The 23,216-nt window shown below is 47.7% G+C and overlaps 1 protein-coding gene across 2 annotated transcripts in view; it reads left to right on the forward strand.

The window, feature by feature from the left end:
* MED13 (mediator complex subunit 13) overlaps window positions 1–23,216 on the forward strand; it is a 131,416-nt gene that overhangs the window by 92,427 nt on the left and 15,773 nt on the right. Inside the window, exons 11-20 of one of the 2 annotated variants that reach the window (XM_077312791.1) lie at window positions 2,968–3,034; window positions 4,221–4,348; window positions 6,118–6,208; window positions 7,221–7,435; window positions 8,473–8,669; window positions 11,577–12,490; window positions 15,176–15,337; window positions 17,632–17,855; window positions 19,241–19,430; window positions 21,216–21,645. In XM_077312791.1, coding sequence (XP_077168906.1) covers window positions 2,968–3,034; window positions 4,221–4,348; window positions 6,118–6,208; window positions 7,221–7,435; window positions 8,473–8,669; window positions 11,577–12,490; window positions 15,176–15,337; window positions 17,632–17,855; window positions 19,241–19,430; window positions 21,216–21,645 — 2,618 coding nt within the window. Of the gene's footprint in view, window positions 1–2,967; window positions 3,035–4,220; window positions 4,349–6,117; window positions 6,209–7,220; window positions 7,436–8,472; window positions 8,670–11,576; window positions 12,491–15,169; window positions 15,338–17,631; window positions 17,856–19,240; window positions 19,431–21,215; window positions 21,646–23,216 lie in introns of both variants that reach the window. The other variant, XM_077312790.1, reaches the window with a different exon arrangement.

The following is a 23,216-nucleotide window of genomic DNA, read 5'->3' on the forward strand; positions in this document are numbered from 1 at the left end:
TGACAGAGGGCCCTGGGATCAGGAGCATTCTGAGCACTCTCTCATAGGTTAGATGCCTGGACTGATCGGTACGAACACTAACGTACACCCAAGAAGCACTGAACGTGGGTTTCTCAAGCACCTGCTCTCCATGCCCCATGGTTACCCACTTTTGAAATCCACGGAAGGGAGTGTGAAAAGGGAGATCATGAATATGGCCCAGGGATCTGCATATCAAAGAGGGAAGCTTGTTAAATCTCATTTGGGCATGCCCATGCTCTAAGCGCCGCCTCGTCGCTCTTTGTCTTGGCCACAGCAAACATTGCTTCCGAACAGAAATAAGAAATAAAGTGACGAGGAAGAGCTTTTCAACAGGTCATGTATCACTTTAGCTTAGATTTAGATTCCAATGCCTTTATCTGCATATGATGTGAAACACATAAAGCAGCGAGAAATAAAATTCCAGTCCAAGGCATAGGTTACAGGGAAAGTGTCTTATGCCGTGCAGCTGATCTGCATCAGAAGTCAATTGGTCCTCAGGGGTAGTCAACCTGTAGTCCTCCAGATTAGCGGTCCCCAACCTTTTTGTAGTTGGGGACCGCCTCCGAGGGAGGGAGAGAGCCGGCAGCCCGGCCACCGCAGCTGCACGTAAAGGCGCATGCGCAGTTGCCGCGCATGCGTGTTTCCGCCACTAGGTGGCGCTAACGCACATGCGCAAAGCTGCCGCACGTGCACGTTTTTGCCAGGAGAGGGCGCATGTGCGGCAGCTCCGTGAGTGCGTGTTTGTGTCGCTGGCATGCCGGCGGCCTTGCCTGCCTCTTTTCCCCCCTCTCACTGCGGGGGGGGGGAGGCAGGTGCGGCCGCTGGCAGTCCGGTACGATGGCCTTCACTGCCCGGTACCGGGCCGCGGACCGGGGGTTGACGACCCCCGCTCCAGATGTCCATGGACGACAATTCCCATGATCCCCTGCCAGCATTTGCTGGCAGGGGCTCATGGGAATTGTAGTCCATGGACATCTGGAGGACCACAGGTTGACTACCCCTGCTTAAGATGATCGACAGGGTTTTTGTAATGTCCCCTATCGTGAAGGCTCCTTAACACACAACGGCATCTTCACTCAGCACACAAACACTCCAGATTTCCCTTTAAAAAATCCCGAATAATGACGGTACATCTGAAATTTGGAGCAGTTGAATAATAGGTGGGGAAGTGTATCTGGAACATTGCAGGCAACTTCTCGCATGTATTACTCACAGATCTCAATCCTGCTCCTGCATGTTCTCCCGAAACATTTGCCTGGATTTTTCTCTTCCAGTGTCGTGTTTGTCTCCCCCCCTCCCCCCCCCCCACACACATGGGATTCCTGTACGGGAAAGCCATGAATGTTGCATCAGAAAGAGGCCCAGGTGGTCTCGTTACTGAAAATACAATGACTCATTGGGGCCGAAATCACTAGCTGGAATTATTAGGGCACGAAGGAAAAGAAATGTCAGTATTCTTCCAAATGCGTTCAGCATTTGGGTAGGGAACTGAGAAAATCCTTTAAATACCCAAATAGTCATTGTTTTGGCCCTGTAGCTCAGAAATAGAGACCAGGTTTTGCAGGGTACCGAATTCAGAAGAAGAGTTGGTTCTTATATGCCGCTTTTCTCTACCCGAAAGAGTCTCAAAGTGGCTTACAATCACCTTTCCTTTCCTCTCCCCATAACAGACACCCTGTGAGGGAGGTGAGGATGAGAGAGCCCTGATATTACTGAAGAAGAAGAATATTTAGTTCTTATATGCTGCTTTCCTCTACCTGAAGGAGTCTCAAAGCAGCTTACAATTGCCTTCCCTTTCCTTTCCCCACAACAGACACCCTGTGAGGTGGGTGGGGCTGAGAGAGCCCTGATATTCCTGCTCGGTCAGAACAGCTTTATCAGTGCTGTGGCGAGCCCAAGATTGCCCAGCTGACTGCATGTGGAGGAGGAACGGGGTATCAAACCCGGCTCGCCAGGTTAGAAGTCCGCTCTCCTAACCACTACACCAAGCTGGCTCTCAGTCAGTAGTCTCTCTAAGGATGAAGGTTGTCATGTTCACAAAGCTTTGGTTTTCAAAAGCTGCTGATGCCCATGGCAGCAGCATGGTGGGAGAGTTTTATGGGCTAGTTTGTGGCCCACCAGTTCCTTTCCTTCTCCTGCTGAAGACCTCTCAATGGGGAGAGTGTGGCTGTGATCAATGTGCAGAATAGTTTGCAAACATTTAGGATCCCCCCCCCCCATTGCAATCTGTGTGGGAAACTAGTTTCAAAGGCTATCCCAAATCAATGCTTAGCATTTTGGGGTTTGGGGTGGGGTGTGTTAGGCTGTGACATTCCAAATCTTTGTTTCAGTAGAGAAGTGCTGCAGCTCGGTAGCCGAGCACCTGGTTTTCAGCAAGGAAGATTCCAGCTTCAGTCCCTGGGGCTCTCCAGTTAAAAGACTCTCTGGTCCAGGGGTCCCTAATCTTTGTGAGCCTGTGGGCTCCCTTGGAATTCTTGCAACTACAAAATGGCCATCGCAGGAGGCAGAGCCACACGTCCACATGCGTGTGCATGCACACACAGAGGAAGCATAAGTGCAGGGAGGCAAGAGGAGAAATTGAGAAAAAATTACTGTGGGAATAAGGAATGGGAACAAAAAACCTACACCTTTTTGACAGCTGCCACCAGAACGACATTGCTTTCACCTGCACAGCCAATCAGATCTCTAATGGCCATTCAGAAGTTCTGTTGAGCAGGAGCCCTCCCTGGCCCTACCCTTTTTGTGAAAACACTTGGTGGGCATGAATAAAAGTGCCATAGTGCCCTTGGGCATCAAGTTGGGGACCCCTGCTCTGGGAAAGGATCTGTATCTGGAGCTGTTGCCCACAGTTCTGGGCTGACTCTGCATAAGGCTGTTTCATTTATTAGTAATTCATGCACAGGGGACAAACATTCACATGTGCTGCCTGCTGCTACTTTTTTGCAGAACGAAGATGGGACGCCTGGCGTTGGAGAGGATGCGATGTCACTTTTTAGTCCTTCAGTCAAACAAGGTACCATTCCTAGATTTTTTTAAAAATGTGAGTAGTGTATTCTAAAACTCTTGAAGAATCTACAAGAACATTTATTTGTTTCTTCATCTGTAGGGCTGAATGCCATGAATTAGATTAGTTAAGTCAGGGGTAGTCAAACTGTGGCCCTCCAGATGTCCATGGACTACAATTCCCATGAGCCCCTGCCAGCGTTTGCTGGCAGGGGCTCATGGGAATTGTAGTCCATGGGCATTTGGAGGGCCGCAGTTGGACTACCCCTGAGTTAGGTAAATGGCTAATAATTGGAACAGCATCTGAAGCTGAGGCTCTGTCCTTCTTCCTTTAGTCACTGCTGAAGAGGAATTACACATTGTAATATTAATATTAGCAGACCCCTACAAATGTGGATAGAGCCTCTTGTGGCGCAGAGTGGTAAGGCAGCTGTCTGAAAGCTTTGCCCATAAGGCTGGGAGTTCAATCCCAGCAGCCGGCTCAAGGTTGACTCAGCCTTCCATCCTTCCGAGGTCGGTAAAATGAGTACCCAGCTTGCTGGGGGGTAAACGGTCATGACTGGGGAAGGCACTGGCAAACCACCCCGTATTGAGTCTGCCATGAAAACGCTAGAGGGCGTCACCCCAAGGGTCAGACATGACTCGGTGCTTGCACAGGGGATACCTTTACCTTTTTACAAATGTGGATATTGTATCGCCATTTTGGGATTGAACTACACAAAGCAAATTTTACCAGAGATGGAGCTCTTCCACCAGGCATTTGTTTGAGGCTGGAGTTAAGCAGAGTTTCTATCAGGGGTTCCACCCAAGCTGAGCATCCTGGAAATATATTAATAGCTTAGTAGAGTTGGTAGGAGTAGATTGTTTTCCGCCATCTTGTGGGTTATTATATATACTGTATTGCTGTTTTAATGGGTTTTTACGGGATATTGTTATGGTTTTAATTGTTAGCCGCCTCGAAGGGACAGAAGTCGTGAGAGGTAGGATATAAATCCAAGCATGTTATTTTCTATAATTTCATCACCCAAAAGAAGACAATTAGAGAAGTGTGAGTTATTAACAATATTGAGGATATCACTGAGGAAGATATCGAAAATGGACTATGCCTAGGAATCCGTTTTGAAAATTGTTTTCATTGGAATAAATCATTTCGCCTTTGCCAACTTGAGACTTTTTTCTTCTGCTTCTTCCTTTAGTGGCAGATGCCCAGCGCGTCCCTCCTCACAATCGCACAGCCTCAACCAGCTTGTTCCATGAGAACGACCTCGTGGTCTCGCTCAACGACCTCGACAACATCTTCAATTCCGATGAAGACGAGCTCACAGTAAGTGGCTTGCCCAGATGGGCTCTGTGGCCTATTGGGAGGAGCATCATGGGCGGGGACTGCATTCTGTAACCGTAAGGGAAACTGTACTACTCGTCATCCTTCTGTGCCGGTTTGTTTGGAATCACTCTCAGAAAGAACGAGACGTGTCTGTGTGATCTTCCCGTTGGCCCTGGCATTGTACATGGCACACTGTGGTCCTGCCTGTTTTCTTCCTGGGGTACGGCATCATGTGGTCTGGTTAGCAGATTTCTGTGTGTAGAGGATTTTCCTGAGCACTCTTTTGGCCCCCTGGAACTTTATTCTGGCAAAACCCAAGTCCTTAACATCACTGGCTCCTTCGTCTGAGTCCTGTGTTCAGTTTTGGGCGCCACAGTTGAAGAGGGATGTAAACAAACTGGGGCGTGTCCAGAGGAGGGCAACAAAGATGGTGAGGGGCTTGGAGAGGAAAGGTTGTGGGAGCTTGGTCGGTTTAGCTTGGAGAGGAGAAGACTGAGAGGGGATCTGACAACCATCTTCAAGAACTTAAAAGGGTGCCATATGGAAGATGAAGCAGAGTTGTTCTCTCTTGCCCCGGAGGGATGGACCAGAACCAATGGGATGAAATTAACTCAAAAGAAATTCCGTCTAACATCTGGAAGAAGTTCCTGACAGAGCGGTTTCCCAGTGGACCAGGCTTCCTTGGGAGGTGGTGGGTTCTCCATCTTTGGAGATTTTTAAGCAGAGGCTGGATAGCCATCTGACGGAGAGGCTGAATCTGTGAAGGCTCAGGGGGGTGGCAGGTGACAGTGGATGAGCGAGAGGGTTGTGAGTGTCCTGCATAGCGCAGGGGATTGAACTAGATGGGACAAGAGATCCCTTCCAATGCTATGATTCTAAGGATTGTGAAATTGGGTCTTGCTTGTCTACTTCAACAGCTATGAATGCCTTTCGCTTAAAAAAAGAACACCCCAAAATTGCAGTCGGCAGCCCATTTCTGCCCGTTAATGCAAGCCCTGATGTGGGTGGGGCAGGCTAGCCTGATCTTGCCAGATCTTGGCAGCTAAACAGGGTCGGTCCCAGATTGTGTTTGGATGATAGACTACCACGGAAGTCCAGGGTTGCTAGACAGAAGCAGGCAGTGGCCAACCCCTTGCGTTTGCCTCTTGCCTTGAAAACCATACAGGGTTTTCGCCATGCTAAGAGAGCCCTGATATTACTGCTTGGTCAGAACAGCTTTATCAGTGCTGTGACGAGCCCCAGGTCACCCAGCTGGCTGCATGTGGTGGAGTGCAGATTCGAACCCGGCTCGCCAGATTAGAAGTCCACACTTCTAATAGAGGAAGCCGTTTGCGTGTTGACTGTGTGCTCAAGAGTCATTGGGCAGCGGATGTGCGTTGTGTGAGTTGGCCCTCACATTACACTTCCATCTTTATTAGCCAGCTTGGTGAGGCCTTTGCAGCCAAGGGAAGTGGTTGGTTCAGGTGGTCTATTGATTGGATGCCGCATGCCCCAAGAGCCTAACAAAACTGCCTTTCCTACCTCCTAGTGATAAGAATGACTTCTTTGAGCAGCAGGACGCCCACCCTGTGGGTTTCAGAAGCTACTTTAGAAACTCCTGTCATTTCTAACATTGATGTCTGTGTGTCCTGCATTTTCAAGCTTGTGATAGAACTGCTAACTTACAAAGCAGCTCAGAATGTTTTCAAAACTAGACAAAAGCATATCAGTGGTATCGCTGACATTTCTCCTCCTTTGTCCCTCTCCTCTGCATCGTCTTCTCTCTCTAGCCTGGGTCTAAAAGAACACTGAACGGAGCGGGTGACAAAGCCAACTGCAAAGAGTCAAAAGCAGGAAACCTGGACCCCTTATCATGCATAAGTAAGCCCCCGTCCCCCTATTCACAAATGGATGAATGAGTTGTTTATTACAGTCAAAGAACAACATGTAAATACCAAAAATGTGGCAGTACTTATGAGTTTAAGTGTACACTTTATCATCTGAGCCGTTTTCCCAGGAAGAGTGATATGTTTTGACTTGGGATAGGCAAAGTTAAAATGCCCTGCAATAAACAGGTATAGTTATGTAGGCATATGCAGTAAATAATGATGAATGTTAAATCTGCTGGAAGGGTCAGTTGTGGGGGGTGAAAACCGTCCCTCTGGCTCCTGGAGCTGCTGATTGAAAGTGGACTGCCCCTGCTCAGGTTGGGCCAAACCTTCACTTATGCTCTGTACAGCAGTAGCCATGATAGGCCTGCTGCCATCCCTGTGTTCCTTGGTCTTTACTTCCCTCTGTGCAGACTGTGTTGTTTTGGATAGCCCAGGCTATCCCGATCTTGACAGATCGTGGAGGCTGAGTTGGGTTGGCCCTGGCTAGTACTTGGATGGGAATTCAGGGTTGTGATATGGGGGTGGCCAATGGCAAAGCACCTCTGAACATCTCTTGCCTTGAAAATCATATAGGATCAATGTAAGTCAGCTGAGACTGGATGGCAAATAAAGCCCCAGAGAACACATAACTTTTGAAGAGAGCTTTCATCAGCTTAGCTTCTAAGATGCTGAACAGCTTCTTGCTTTAGTAGGCTGGACCTTGTTGGTGGTTCTCATATCTGTGTTGCGGGGGGGGGGGGGGCTCAGTGGCAGAGGAGCTGTCTAAAATACAAGTATTGCCAATGCAGTGTGGGAACTGGCTCTAGAGGAGTGTTTTGCAAAGACTGTTCCTTGCAGGGCTTCCAAATTACATTCAGGCTCTGATTTTGGAGAGGTACCAGAGGAATAGCATTCCTCAATTGTTGGCTGTTCTGCCAAAAAAGCCTCAGAAACCTTGTCAGGAAACTCACAGTGGATGTTCGATGATTCTCACCTAAAACCACTTTTAACATCTACACCAGGCACGGCAGACCTCCATAAAATGTATCCTACGCCACCGTCATTGGAGCAGCACATTATGGGGTTTTCTCCTATGAACATGAACAACAAGGAATATGGCAGTACGGACACTACGCCCGGAGGGACTGTCCTCGAAGGAAATGGTGCTACCGCTGGAGTTCAGTTCAGGATTGAGGTGGACGAGGGATTCTGTAGTCCAAAGCCTTCGGAAATAAAGGTACGTGACCTCGTTTTGTTGTTGCTTTTTCTGATTCTTTCCTTTTTGGGGACTCAGTTTTTTTTGTTTATTGTTCCTCTGTGCACAGCTGGTGCTGCTTGGGGTTTATTGGGTATTAGAAGAAGAAAAAGAGTTGGTTTTAATACTTCGCTTTTCACTGCCTGAAGGAGTCTCAAAGTGGATTACAATCTCCTTGTGAGAGCCAGCTTGGTGTAGTGGATAGGAGTGTGGACTTTAATCTGGTGAGCTGGGTTTATTCCGCGCTCCCCCACGTGCAACCAGCTGGGTGACCTTGGGCTCACCACAGCACTGATAAAGCTGTTCTGACTGAGCAGGAATATCAGGGCTCTCCCAGCCTCACCCACCTCACAGGGTGTCTGTGGTGGGGAGAGGAAAGGGAAGGTGACTGTAAGCCACTTTGAGACTCCTTCAGGGAGAGAAAAGTGGCATATAAGAACCAACTCTTCTTCTTCTTCAATAATATCAGGGCTCTCTCAGCCTCACCTCCTTCACAGGGTGTCTGTTGTGGGGAGAGGAAAGGGAAGGGGATTGTAAGCTGCTTTGAGACTCCTTCGAGTAGAGAAAAGTGGCATATAAGAACCAACTCTTCTTGTTCTTCAGTAATCTCAGGGCTCTCAGCCTCACCCACCTCACAGGGTGCCTGTGATACTCCTAATCTGTACAAATTGTAGAGTCCAGGCTAGGACTGGATGTGAGTGACTCTGTCAACAAAATGCTAGCAAGTTGTTTTCCCACCAGGGCTCTTGGACAGAACAGAACTTGTCTAGCAAAGGGATTGTTAGATGGTGCAGTGGACGACACAGGGATGGTGAAGAATGCTTCTGCTTTCATCACTGCCACAGCATAGACTCTGAACTTGGACTTGGGCAGGGTTCTCCTAGGAATGTGTTCAGGTTCTGTGCATGAGGAGACCACTGACTTCTTAAATAGTAGGAAAAGGTCACCTTGAACCCTGCAACTCTTCTTTTTTTGCTACCTGCACTTCTTCACGACTGCTTTTTCCTTTGCCTTCTTAGGACTACTCCTACGTCTATAAGCCTGAGAACAGCCAGGCTTTTGTGGGGTGTTCCATGTTTGCCCCTCTGAAGACCCTTCCAAGCCAGTGTCTCCCGCCCATCAAACTGCCAGAGGAGTGTGTTTACCGCCAGAGCTGGGCTGTTGGAAAACTGGAGCTGCTTCCTCCGGGCCCTGCAATGCCATTCATCAAGGAAGGGTACGTAGCAGGGAAATTGTATGAGAGAGAGCGAGGCCTGTTTTATATGCGGTCCATTTAAGTCAACAGTGTACCAGGAACCCTGTGTGATCCATGCAGAAACAGGTAGGCACAAAAGCCACACTATCCACTGGGACTTCAGCGAGAGAAGGTCCTTGCAGATTGTGTCCATGTGACTGAATCCTGTGATGATCATACATCCTTCTCTTGCTTTTCTTGCTTCAGCAGCCCCTTCAGACGCCAAGAAAACTGATCTCACTGAACCCAAGCTGACTAAATAGGAGCTTGTGGAATAAGGGGCAGTTCCCCCTTCACAATTCATAGAGACCCCCTGATCCTGGGGATCAACTTCCTTGGAGCCAGAAGAGACTTCTTAGAGGAAGGGGAATGTTTGGAGGATCCCTAATATTTGGGGGCACAGATTGTGATATCCAGCACAGAATTTTGGATCTAGGATTCCTGTGATTAAAATGGCTTTAAAGCTGTAGCAGGTTACTTAAATTAAGCAGCACACTTAAATAATTCATGTAGCTCCAAGTCATTTTGCTGTGAATACAATTGCTTTATTTCTCTCCTTGTGTTAAAAATAGCTATTTAAACAGGAATAAATTTTATTCGTCGTCTCCAGTAATGGTTTCTTAGGGGTGCCTAGTCATATAAATTTAATAATAAGCCATGAAGAGTATTAGAAAGTAACTACTGTGCCCTTTCTGGTGCATTTCTGACAGTACTGTAGTTAGCACTGGGTGTGCACAGGCTGTCTCAAGTTTTGTTTAAAAGGGGGTAGGTAGAATCACAATTTATGCTTGAAATGGAATCTTTTCAAAATTAAGAGAGCTGTACCAAATTTCCGGAGACCAGTATTAGTGTTATGTTATTCGGGGTGCTTCAGAAATGGTCCGTGGAGGACCTTTTTTTCAAGCCTGTCCTTTTTGCTGTTGTTCACCACTGCCCTAATAATCTGTCACTTCAGCGAGGTTTTTGAAAAGCATCCACTGGGTTTCCTTTTGGCTGTCACACAGGCTCTCATATTTAATTACTTGGTGTGACCTCGCTGAAGCCAAAAGAACTTTGGAGATAAGGTGTTGCCCTCAAGGGACATTGTCATGGAACTCACTCTGATTGGCTCTGTGATTCCCTGTTACCAGGGGGGGGGGATTTTTAAACAAGAGGCTAGGCCTGGAGGAGCAACTGGTGGGGAGTAGGAAAATGTTCATATGGAACCATTGCCCAAATGTGCTTGGGGCTACCCTTGAAGAGTGTTCTGAAGATGCAGTTGGTCCAAAAAGGCCACAGCTACACTGCTGATCAGGGCTCCCAATCCACTCCCAAGGGCTGATTCAAGACAATAGTTTTGTCTTTTAAAGCCCTATGTGGCTTTGAAACAGGACTATCTGAAGGACCATCTTCTCCCAGAAGTCCCTGCCTGGGAAGGTCACAGGGGGAGGCCTCATCTTGGAGGTCTCATTGACCAAAGAAGTATCTGCTAGTACTCATCACCCCATTTCAGCAGCACCGACTGAGTAACATCAGTTCAGTCCGTCTGGCTTTGAAAATGCAAAGGAAACTATATAAAAAAAACCTTCTAAATGAGAAAAAAAGGAAACTTCACGAAAGGACGTTTGGTCCTGACTGATCCAAGCCTCCAAGTCAAAGAACTCTAAACTCCTCATTTATTTTAATTTATTTTTAATTTATTTTAATTTTATTATTTACATTTTTAAACCATCCTTCTGAGACTGGCTCAGGGCGGTGGATATACATAGTTATAAATACAGTTAAAACAATAAAACAATTCAATAGCCATGCAAAGCAATTAATAAATTTGGAGTATCCATAACAGCAATGTATCATTAACAGCTGAAGGTTTATCACTGCCAATAAGTTTTTTATACCTTTAGACTGCTTTTTAGAGTTGCCAATTGGGAAATACATGGAGATTTTGGGGGTAGAAGTTGACGAGGGCAGGATTTAAGAAGAGGAAGGGCTTCAGTGGGGTGGAATGCCACAAAGACCACCTTTCAAAGCTGCCAGGTTCTCCGGGTGAATTGGTTTCTGTCACTCGGAGATTAGTTGGGATAGCAAGAGATCTCTAGCCACCCTCTGGGGGCTGGTGACCCTTGACAGGGTACATGGCCTGTTCCTGCTGTGTAAATGCTTCTGGTTTCTCAAGCTCTCTGCTGAAAAGGTAGACTTCATTATGGAAAAGGAAAAAAAAAAGTAGAGTGACCCAACTAATGTCTCTGCAGCTCTTCCCTGCTGAAACACCACAAGGGTGCTGTGCTGGATCAGGCCGCCGGCAAAGGAGCAACTGCGAGCTGCGCTGCGCGTGGCTTGCAGTTGCTGGGGCCGGGAATCCGAGGGACCAATCGGCAGCCGCGAAGCGCCTGCCGATTGGTCCCTCCGATTGTCTGTCCGGAGGAAGGGTCCAATTCGGACCGTTCCTCATCCGGACACATCCCGCCCTAGAACCCCTTACTGGATTATTTAGTCCGCGGCGCCGCAGGCTTGTGTTAAGATATGTAACAAATATAACAATCAACACGTCAACTAGAACAATATTTAACAGGAACATTGACACAGGTTTGGGTTGGTCGGATTCTTAGGTCACGGGAGTGGGTGTCTGGAGGGGCAGTGGGTGTTTTTGGACTAGTCGGCCTCAAGCAAATGCCTGGTGGAGGAGCTCTCATTTGCAGGCCCTGCAAAATTGTGAGAGTTCGGACAGGGCCCTGGTCTGTTAACACAAGTGGCTCTGTAGTTTTGGGGTAGTCAGTTGTTTTGCTTGCAGTATAGTCTGGTCTGCATTCTTTGTGATAATCTTAAATTATTTGTCTTTTCATTATATGCTATAATATACACAAGGTTTTAATACAAATCTTCCTCTCTTTTCTCCCCTTCCCCCTAAAGCGATGGGAGCACTTTTGATCAAGAGTATGGCCCTGCCTACACTCCACAAACTCATACTCCCTTTGGAATGCCCCCCAACAGCGCCCCGCCCAGTAACAGTGGGCCAGGCATTCTTCCTTCACCTTCCACCCCCCGTTTCCCCACTCCAAGGACTCCAAGGACACCTCGGACTCCCCGTGGAGCCGGTGGACCAGCTAGCGCTCAAGGTTCCGTCAAATATGAGAACTCAGACTTGTATTCGCCCGCTTCGACGCCGTCAACATGCAGACCGCTAAACTCTGTTGAACCCGCCACCGTTCCTTCCATCCCCGAGGCCCACAGCCTCTACGTGAACCTCATCCTCTCGGAGTCGGTGATGAACCTCTTCAAGGACTGCAATTTTGACAGCTGTTGCATCTGCGTCTGCAACATGAACATCAAAGGTGCTGACGTCGGAGTTTACATTCCAGATCCAACCCAGGAAGCTCAGTATCGATGTGCCTGTGGTTTCAGTGCAGTTATGAACCGGAAATTTGGCAACAACTCCGGCCTGTTCCTCGAGGACGAGCTGGACATCCTGGGCCGCAATACAGAATGCGGCAAAGAAGCAGAGAAGCGCTTCGAGGCCCTCCGAGCCGGTTCGGCAGAGCACAGCGCAGGGCCGAAGGAGCCCGACCGGCTTCCCGACGAGCTGATCCTCCTGCTTCAAGATCAGTGCACCAACCTGTTTTCACCCTTTGGGGCAGCAGATCAAGACCCTCTGCCCAAGGCTAGTGCCATCAGCAACCTGGTACACGTGGAGGAAAGGGATTGTTACAACGACTGCTACCTTGCACTGGAGCATGGGCGCCAGTTCATGGACAACATGTCTGGAGGGAAAGTGGATGAAGCGCTTGTGAAGAGCACTTGCTTGCACCATTGGGCCAAACGGAACGGTAGGCGTTTTCAGTTTGCTCTGAAACATTTGCATCTGTTTCCATTGAGACGGCTTTAAATTTCTTGCCGTGTTAAATGCCAGTCAACCAACCTTAGGGCTTTTCCACGTGATCAGTTCATTTTAATACAGAGGGGATTAGTGGGTTTTCTCGGCTGTCTTAATGATACCAAAATATCAGCAAATCTCTTATTTGCTCTAGGAAAACTCATAGCTAGGGGTGGGCACCAACTAAACCACAAAGCCAGATTCATCATGAATTTTGTCCTGTTTATGATTTGTGAACAGAAGTTTGTGATGGGCCTACTGTCATGAACTTCCACGGTCTTTGAGAGCGGTTTGGAGATGGGAGTAGAAAGCAGGGGTTTAAAGGGAAACCTCTGCTTAATGTTCCCCATGAAAGCTGCAGAAACAGCTGCATGGCAGGGAGGCGCTCTCCTCTGTGCAGCTATTTTGGCCTTTCTTGTGCAGTCCCTTTAAAGATTTTTTTTTATTTACTAAGAGAGGCTTTTTAAAGGAAAAAAGATAAAAACTAAAGAAGAAATAAAAAGGGATACAGAACTTAAAAATTAAACAAAAAGATAAGAAATATACAGAAATATAAAGAAAAAGCTTCTTACGTTTTCTACAACAAATATAAATAAGGTTACAAACGTATAGCTTACCTCACAATTAGAGAAGAAAAAATTCTTTAGTCCCTTTAAAGTCCCTTTAAAGTTTAAAGGGATTGCAAAAGATTCAGAAATACAGCTGAGTGGTGGGGAGCAAGTGCAACTAAGCTGTTCAGAATTTCTGTAAACCCTGTTTAAAGGGACTACAGTTCCTTTCAACAGGCTCTGCAGAGCCACAAAGCCTCTTGGTTCACAAACCAACTTCCTGGTTCAATTTGTGGTTTGGTTCATGGATAGAAATCAGACAAGATGTGTACTGGGACAAATTTTTAACTGTGATAAGACAGAAACCAAATCTTGTACAATAGAAGGAACTCCTGGAATGGCAAAAGTAGGGTTTGCTCCAGCCTCTGTTTGTTTTGTTTGCACTACGTTATTTAAATAGACTTTGAATTCAGAATTGGTTGTTCTCTATGTTGCAGTTTTCTCACCCTAATGGTTGCTGTGAAGCATCTGGGTTTGTTTGAAACAACCAGAAAGAATTCTATGTATGCAAAACAAGAAAGCCTATTATATTCAGTGGGACTTCCTAGTAAACCACGAGGAAGACTGAGCTTTCAGTTTGCTTTATGCGTTAGGGTAGCGATCCCCAACCTGTGGGCTGCGGACCACATGTGGTCCTTCGACTAATTGGAGGTGGGCCCTGAAGGACGCCTTCCCCCCCCAGCCCTTTACGTCATCCCCCCCAGCCCTTTACAACACACTTCATTGTTGTGGCGTGTCTGTATCTTATTTTGAAGGGATGTTTAAACATTACCATAGTGATCAGAGAGCACTAGGGCAGTGGTTGAGAGTAGAGGAGTAAACTACCCCCCCCCCCCGCCGGGCCTCAGTAAAAGGCGTTGAGTGGTCCCGGTGAGTGGTCCCCGGTGTTGAGTGGTCCCCGGTGATAAAAAGGTTGGGGACCACTGCGTTAGGGGATACTTACGTACATTTATAGAGTATAGGGTCATAAATGAAAGGGATAAAGAAACACACATTACAAAATATTGGAAGAAAATAAAATGTTTTGAGCCTTACTGTATTGTTGGATACTGAATTTCAAAATAAGGGGGGAAAGAAAAAAACTATAAATAAAAAAGGTTTGTGCTCCCCCCCCCCCATGTCATCCTACAGATTTAAATGTTTTTAGTATGGCTGTAGGGCATAGTAGGGATCACCCCTATTAAGGAGTATACCTTCTTAAAATTGTTGCCCTACTGATTAATTACTTAAAGCTTTTAGTTGATTAAGACTGTAGCCTGGCTCTTAAATAACCAAGAGTCTTGCTGCACCTGAAAGACTAAATAAATATATCTCAACAGAAGCTTTTCTGAGCCAGTTCATTGCCTGGATGTAATGCATCTTGGACTTAACCAAGTTTTATGGCCAGAGCTACAAAAAGAAGAGCTGGAGTGCAATGTGGGGGCAGAGATGGTCAAAATGCCCCATTTTGTGCACAAAATTCATTTCTTCTCTGCAACATAATATACCTTGCCCTTGCCCTGCAGAATTGAATTTCAGTGTATTCAAACCAACTCACAATTTTTAAAAAGAAGGTGGGTTTTTAAATTGCAGCAGGCTATTCTCTTGCCACCCCAGGAAGACCCGGCAATTAGAAATTCTTTATAAAGGTAAAGGTAAAGGTATCCCCTGTGCAAGCACCGAGTCATGTCTGACCCTTGGGGTGACGCCCTCCAGCGTTTTCATGGCAGACTCAATACGGGGTGGTTTGCCAGTGCCTTCCCCAGTCATGACCGTTTACCCCCCAGCAAGCTGGGTACTCATTTTACCGACCTCGGAAGGATGGAAGGCTGAGTCAACCTTGAGCCGGCTGCTGGGATCGAACTCCCAGCCTCATGGGCAAAGCTTTCAGACGGCTGCCTTACCACTCTGCGCCACTAGAGGCTCATTGCGCCACTAGAGGCTCATTAGAAAATTCTTATAGAAATTCTTTATAGATCGGCATAATAAACTTGTCACTCGAATGTTTCTTTTTGATTTCTTTGAATTAACTCTGACGATTTCAGTTGTAGATGTGAGCATGAAGTGTTCACAGGACATCCTGCGCATGCTGCTGTCGCTCCAGCCTGTTCTTCAGGATGCAATTCAGAAAAAACGAACGGTTCGCTCTTGGGGTGTTCAGGGTCCTCTGACGTGGCAGCAGTTTCACAAAATGGCTGGCCGAGGCTCTTACGGTAAAGGTTGCCCATGAAGCAGAACATTGTGCGCCCCGTAACTGGCTTGGTAGTTTTTGGGTTTTGCTGTGCTTCTTATAGCCTGTCTTCATTTCACTCTTCATTTTATGGGGTTCTTACCTAGCTGGCAGATAGGCTCCAGTGCATAGAAAAGATTAATATTTTGGGATGCAGCTGTGACACAGCCCTGCTTTATGTGTGGGTGGGTGGGTGGGCAGTAAAAGCTCAGCAAATGCTTTGTGGTTGTCCCCACCCCACTAGTTGCACTACATTTCCTCCTCTCTTGCCTCGTGCTCCCTCCCCTCAGGTTTCAGGGCAGACAACAGCCTCGTTGCTTGCTTGGCCACCCTTCAGCACCCCACCCTCTCCTTGGTGCTTCAGTTGGTTAGCAGAATCAGAGGATAGTGGCCACTTCCCTCTTCCTAAATGGCAGAGGAGGGAAGAGCAGGAGCTGCTGCCTGGGGGAACAGTGTGTCATGGCATCATCAAGGAGGTGCAGCTTAGAATCATAGGATCATAGAGTTGGAAGGGACCTCCTGGGACATCTAGTCCAACCCCCTGCACTATGCAGGACACTCACAATCCTATCACTCATCCACTGTCACCTGCCACCCCCTTGAGCCTTCACAGAATCAGCCTCTCTGTCAGATGGCTATCCAGCCTCTGTTTAAACATTTCCAAAGATGGAGAACCCACCACCTCCCGAGGAAGCCCATTCCACTGAGAAACCACTCTAACTGTCAGGAACTTCTTCCAGATGTGTAGACAGAATTTCTTTTGAATTAATTTCATCCCATTGGTTCTGGTCCGTCCCTCCGGGGCAAGAGGGAACAACTCTGCTCCATCCTCTATATGGCACCCTTTTAAATACTTGAAGATGGTCTCTCGCTGTCTGCAGAAATAAGGATACTGCTTAACGTTTATGCAGCTTATTTCTGGTGCATTTGGCCCACTATGGACTTTTGGAGAATTGGGTCTTGTGCACACCTGGTAGAACCTCCATGTGGTCCTCTTCCCTGGCTACTGGGAACAGGGAGGAGAAGCTAGGAGTTGGGGCAGAGGCTTAGAATTGTGCCCTCTCTTCCCAGTATAGTATATCCAATCGTATCAGCTCAGTTCTGACCCTGCCAGGAATTTGCTGGAGACTTCCTTGTGGGCACCGGTCCCCTCCTCTGCTTCCAGGTTTGTAAATATTTGAATTGGGCAAGCTATGAGTTGGCCTCAGAATGATTTTCTGATTCTGCTTTGGGGACCGACAGTGGTTATCCATCGCCATAATTTGCCTGATTTAGAGTACCATGGAAGAATCTTGGAGGAACGAAATGAGTTAAGGAAGTCATCTAAGATTTCTTTCCTAAACATGTCCCTTGTTCTGGTAAGTCCCATCTTTCCGTTTTGTCTGACATGGGATGATGGGCTCAGATTCAGGAAGGGAGCTTCCACAGGACCATCATGGCTGCTTTCGTTGCCATGCGGGCTGCGGGCATATGCAGAAGCACATGCAACACAGCTCCCTTCATCACACCCCCTCGGATGAGAGACTGCGCATCCTGCCCTGTCAGCTTTGAGGTTTTGCCACGTTGCCACATCTGACTGGCTACATGGTTTGTGCTGCTGATTGGCTGCGATCATTGCTCTGAGAACAAGAAGCAGCAATTCCAGGTGGGAGGGGGAAGGTCACTAAAGCAGCAACCAAGAAGGGATACAAATGCCAGAGAACCAAGCAGTAAAGGTGAACATTGGGAGGCTTGCAGAAGGGATCCCCGGTATCATGCTGAAAATATGCACTGGAAGGTACTCAGCGCACTGCTCCTCAAGGCTTCCAGCTTCATCATCAAATTAAATCATGTAGACTTGCATAATTGTTACTTTGACTTCCATACTCTCTGAAAACCAGAGTAGTAACAACAAGATAGCTATGATATAGAATGGTGCCTCTTAGGGTTGTGCGATTTGGCCGCTTTGGCGGCCGTTCCTGCTAGGCGCAGCCATTCCGCACCTGCGTGGTTGCGCCCGCTGTCACGCCGCTGCTGGCACCGCCCCCCCCACTGCGTGGCGTTGGCTGCGCTCGGTGGGAACGGCCGCCAAAGCGGCCGAATCGCACAACCCTATTGCCTCTATCTCCGCTGGCATCCACATTCTCCGTGTGGGAGCGTGGCACTTGGAGTGCTCTGAATAACATCTGGAATGTAGAGTTGGACAGTAGTTCCCCTTATGCCTGGAAGAGATTGCACGCGTTAGCATTCCCTTTCTCCTCTGACACATGCCAAAAAATATGCTACCTTCCTGTCCAGGAACTGACGAGTCTCCAGAACCACTGCCCATTCCGACGTTTCTGCTGGGGCACGATTACGACTTCCTGGTGCTGTCCCCGTTTGCCTTACCATATTGGGAGAGGCTGATGTTGGAGCCCTACGGATCCCAGAGAGATATTGCCTACGTGGTGGTGTGTCCAGAGAACGAAGCTCTGCTGAACGGGGCAAAAACTTTCTTTCGGGATCTGACCGCAATATACGAGGTGAGGAGTTTGGGGGCAGGAGGGGTGGGGAGCATGGAATTACCCCACTAGTAGACTAGTACCCCACTTAGTCAGCTTTGCATGTCATCGGTGACATCTAAAGTCCCCCATATCTCCTTTTCAACAAAAGAACTAAAATGGATGGTAAGTGTAAATAGAGGTTCATCTTGTTCGGCAAGACTTTTATCGAAGTCGTGACTCCCTTTATCATACAGATGCCATCAAGTGGTTAAATTCAGTATTACCTTCTTCCTTGGAAGGCTTGTAATCTTCGGTTGCTGAACCTTCACATTCCCCCGAAGAATGTCTGGGCTAGACAACACCTTACGTTCAAGCCTTAAAATATGAAAAGTAGTTTCCTGCGGGTTTGAATTCCCTGAATTCTCAGTCTGAAGGGAGATGGTGAGGGATTTCTCCATTAAGGATTCCTCGCCTCGCCTCACACAAGTAGTAGTAGTGGTAGTAGCAGTAGTCTCTCCTTCTTCTCCTTCTCCTTTTCCTCCTCCTCCTTCTCCTCCTTCTCCTCCCCCCCCCCCCACTCTGGCAAGGACTGGCAACTCTGGGAACAGCTACCAACAGCTGAGTGGGCTGGATTTAGCCCCAGTTCCTGCATGTTTTACATGGTCCAGGCAAGACAGCTTTTTCCATTAGATCATGCTCAAGAATCTAGAATGGTGGTAGAAGAAGTCGCCTGCACAATGCGTGAATTCTGCTTTATTCCTTCAACACACATATATGCATGCATGCACACTGCCCCTGGGGACTTCTGCGAGAATGTGCAGGAAAGTTTTGGGTCTGCACTGGTTAATACATGGCAGCATCGTTACCATTGAGATAATTGGGCTTTAGTATTAAACCTGTGTGTCAACTGTTTAACAAATCAAGGTGGGGGGGGGATGCTTGATGATCTCATACAGGGGTAGTCAAACTGCGGCCCTCCAGATGTCCATGGACTACAATTCCCATGAGCCCCTGCCAGCGAATGCTGGCAGGGGCTCATGGGAATTGTAGTCCACGGACATCTGGAGGGCCGCAGTTTGACTACCCCTGATCTTATATAAGAACGGCGCATGCTGTGTCATCAGTGTGTCCAGATGCTGCCTTGCAGCTTTGAAAAGACTTTATCATTGAATGCATCGCCCCTGCGGTCTCCGCTGCAGAACAGAGTCTGGACAAGGCTCCTGCCAGCTTCTCTCTTGACTGGCTTTCGTGCCCTATCTAGCTTTCGATGGTCGAAAAAGGGATAAGGGGCACAAATGGCTTCGGCATGTGTACTGGAGGGGCACCGTTGCCCGCTTTGGGCTTGTGGCATGATAGCTGGCTTACCATCGATTTGTATTCATTGCACTTAGTTCCTGTCCTCCCCCCCCCTCTCCTTCCCGCAGTCCTGCAAACTGGGCCAGCATCGACCGATCTGCAAACTGTTGCCCGATGGGATCATGAGAGTCGGTTCGACCGCTTCAAGCAAGCTTTCGGAGAAGGCCGTTGCAGAATGGTTCTCTCAGGCCGCTCACACCAACAGCGAAGCATTCTCTAGGCTCAAGCTGTATGCTCAAGTCTGCAGATACGATTTGGGTACGGTTTGCTGCCTTTCCTAACTCCCCCCCCCCACTTCAGCCCCCCAAAGGGTGTTTAACTGCAAATTAATATATATATATATATTAACTGTGGACTGCTGAAAATGTTGCTGAATCTCTTGTAAGATTGGCATTGTGAAAATGCCAACTGATCCCTTTGTTTGAACTTGGGGAGGACGAATGCAGGGCAAATCACGGACTCATCTGGGCCTTGTGTTTGGATTGCAAATCTGGGCAGCTGATTTAACATTGCTGACTTTTATTCAAATAAAATCAGAGTCCAGCAGCACCTTTAAGACCAACAAAGGTTTATACAAGGCGTGAGCTTTCAAGTGCAGGCACTCTTCCTCAGACCTCGAAAGCTCACGCCTTGAATAAATCATTGTTGGTCTTAAAGGTGCTACTGGACTCTGATTTTATTGTGCTGCTTCAGACCAACACGGCTCCTCATTTGATTTTATCCACATATTTATTTTTGGTGGTGGTGGTGGACAAGTTTTCCTTAACAGATAAAAATATGAATAACCACCACGTTTTGAACAGCCCAGCAACCTCCCTTTGCAGAACGGCTTTCAAATGTCATTAGACATCATAAGAGAAGCTGTGCTGGATCAGGCTAATAGTCCATCCAGTCCAACATTTTGTATTACACAGTGCCCCAAAAGTAGGTAACATCAGGAGATCCACCAATGGGGCCTGAGCTCCAGAAGCCCTCCCACTGATGCCCCCAAGCGTCAAGAACAGGGGTAGTCAAACTGCGGCCCTCCAGATGTCCATGGACTACAATTCCCATGAGCCCCTGCTAGCAAATGGGAATTGTAGTCCGTGGACATCTGGAGGGCCGCCGTTTGACTACCCCTGATCAAGAATATGTAGCATTGCTGCCCCAGACATCTACACCTTGTGGCTAATTGTTACTGATGGGCCTCTGCTCCATGTGGTTTTGCATTCCCCTCTTGAAGCTACCTGTGCTCATAGCTGCCACCCCTTTCAGCGGCAGTGAACTCCACGTGTTAATTACTCTTCTGGTGAAGCAGTACTTCCTTTTATGTGTTCTAAGCTCACTGCTCATTAATTTCATTGAGTGCCCACGAGGGAGAAAAGAACTTCTTTGTCTACCTTCCTTATCCCGTGTATAGTTTTATTAACCCCTATCGCTTCATCCCTTTGCCGTCGTTGCTCCAAGCTCTAGAGCCCAAATCTCTGTAACCTTTCTTCACAGGGAAGGTGTTAAGCATTTTAGCTGCCCCTTAAGCATTTTAGCTGCCCCTTTCTGCACTTTCCCCACTGCTTTGTGTTCTGGGAAACCATTTCCTGCAGGGAATCAAGCCAAACGTGAGCCCTGTTCCAAAAGCCAATTCAATTTGAGCCTAGGTTGCCTTGAACTTGAACTGAGACCAGAACCCCCAACTGAAAATAAAAAATGGGTTTCGTTCTGAGCCAAGGCATCCAAGAGGTTGTAAGATGGGATTCCGTGTTTGTGTCGTGTTGGTTTGCCAGGTGACTTCTAGAGAAATGCAGTGCTTTGCCCTGCATGCACTGAGAATGAAACTGGGAAGATGCCTAGTTCTCTACTGAACTTGTACATTTTAGAGGAAAACCGTAAGTCATCTTCCAGGGATTTGCTTTTACCTGTGTTAGGTATGGCAAGAGCCACCCTAAACTTGGAGAGAACTTCAGGGTTTCTCAGAGCACAATTCAAAGATGGACTGAAGAGAATGAACAAAAACAGCGTCCCATAATGTTATTTCTATCAACTTATTCCCCTCTGTTTTGTTTCCAGGTCCTTATCTTGCTATGCAGCCATTGGACAATTCATTGCTTTCTCAGTCAAGCCTGGTTGCTCCCACAAGCCATTCTGCATCCTCCCAAACTCAGATGGCGAGCAACTCCAACCCTTCCTCCGCTCCCTCCTCCGCCAGCAGCAGCGCCGTGACAATGAACGCGACCAGTGCCATGGCCCCCACTGCCCCCACAGGCAACTCCACCCTGACCCCCGCTGCCACTTCCTCCTCCTCTTCCAGCGTGGGCACTGGGATATCGGCGAACAAACCTTCTTCGTTCCCACCCTTCGGCAGCATGAACAACACTACAGCTTCCTCCCTGTCCACGCAAGCTACGGCAGTCCAGAACGGGCAGGCAGGGGCGCAGCAGCAAGCCCCCGGGGAGACATCAGCAGGCCCCGCACAGCCGCACCCGGAGGTTTCAGAGAGGTATGGCAGCACAGAGTTGTCCCAGAAGGGCTTTGGGCAACTGGACTTTCCATGCTAAAGATTTCACACTACAGACATTCTTTGCAGCTTAGTGTAGTGGTTAAGCGCAGAGGCCAGGTTTGATTCCCAATTCTTCCTCCACATGCAGCTAGCTGGCTGACCTTATGCCAATCCCAGTTATTTTAGAGCTGTTCTTACACAGCAGTTCTCTCTGAGCCTCATCTACATCACTGAGGGTATCTTGTGGGGAGAGGAAGGGAAGGTGAGCTGCTTTGAAACTTTCGGGTAGTGAAAAGTGGGCTATAATAAGTCTCCTTCTGGGTGCAATATATCCTCTTCCTAAAGACTTTGCCAGTGCCAAAATATGTTGGGAGGCAAGGGGTGTGTGTGTGTGTGATAGGCTGTGTTTTGAGGAACCTGCAGCATTTAGTCTCTCCACTCCCACCCCCCCCAACCGCATTGGGGAGTATCAGTGTTTTCCTCTCTTTTAGTTATTAGCCCTCACAATGCTAATAGAAAGGGTAATCTCTCTCTCTCTCTCTCTCTCTCTCTCTCTCTCTCTCTCTTTTTTGTGCTTTGAAAAAGAACAGGAAGGTTTTTTTTTTTTTAAGGAACATCTATCTTGTCTTTTCAACACTTGATGCAAGTAATAAGTCTTTGAAACCGCAGATGTGTTTTAGAATCTGCAGCATTCCAGAAGAAAGATAATGCAGCTTAAAATCTCATAGCTGATGACTGTTTGTGGCCTGTTCCTGTGTCAACAAGGCACGCGTCTTTCACGAATGAGCTGGTTTCCCAAACTGAACTCAAGCTGCACAGAGCAACCAAGCTTCGGAGAGAAACCGCTCCTCTTATCACTCCCGTTCTAGCTGTGAAGTTGCTGAGTGAAGCTTTAACACTTGGTTATAAGTCAATATGACTGTAGACTGAGACCTAGACCACCACACTCAACCTTACGGATCTTTTTAGCAAAGTGATAGGGCTTCAGCGCACGGATGGAATGAAGACTGAGGCAGGGAGTTAGTGGGGAAATTGCAAAGTTTATTGGGAGATAACAAAGCTCAAGTAAGCTATCAGAACAGTAATCACCCGCCCCCCCAAAAAAACCCCAACAACATTGGACAGTGCGCAACATTTAAGAAGGACTTTCTTCACAGAATCAGCCTCTCTGTCTGATGGCTATCCAGCCTCTGTTTAAAAATTTGGAAAGATGGAGAATCCACCACCTCCCGAGGAAGACTGTTTCTCAGTGGAACAGGCTTCCTCGGGAGGTGGTGGGTTCTCCATCTTTGGAGATTTTTAAACAGAGGCTGGATAGCCATCTGACGGAGAGGCTGATTCTATGAAGGCTCAATGGGGGGGGGGCATGTTAGTGTATGAGCGATAGGGATGTGAGTGTCCTGCATAGTGCAGGGGGTTGGACTAGATGACCCAGGTGGCCCCTTCCAACTCCATGATTCTATGATTCTTTGACTGAAAACAAATATTTCAGCACTTTTCAAATAAATCTCAAGAGACTGACAAGAGCCAGCACTAAAGGTGTCTCAAGGGTGGCATCTCACTGCAGTTAG

This window comes from Paroedura picta, chromosome 15, assembly GCF_049243985.1.
Source record: "Paroedura picta isolate Pp20150507F chromosome 15, Ppicta_v3.0, whole genome shotgun sequence".
In the NCBI taxonomy this organism is placed as follows: domain Eukaryota; kingdom Metazoa; phylum Chordata; class Lepidosauria; order Squamata; family Gekkonidae; genus Paroedura; species Paroedura picta.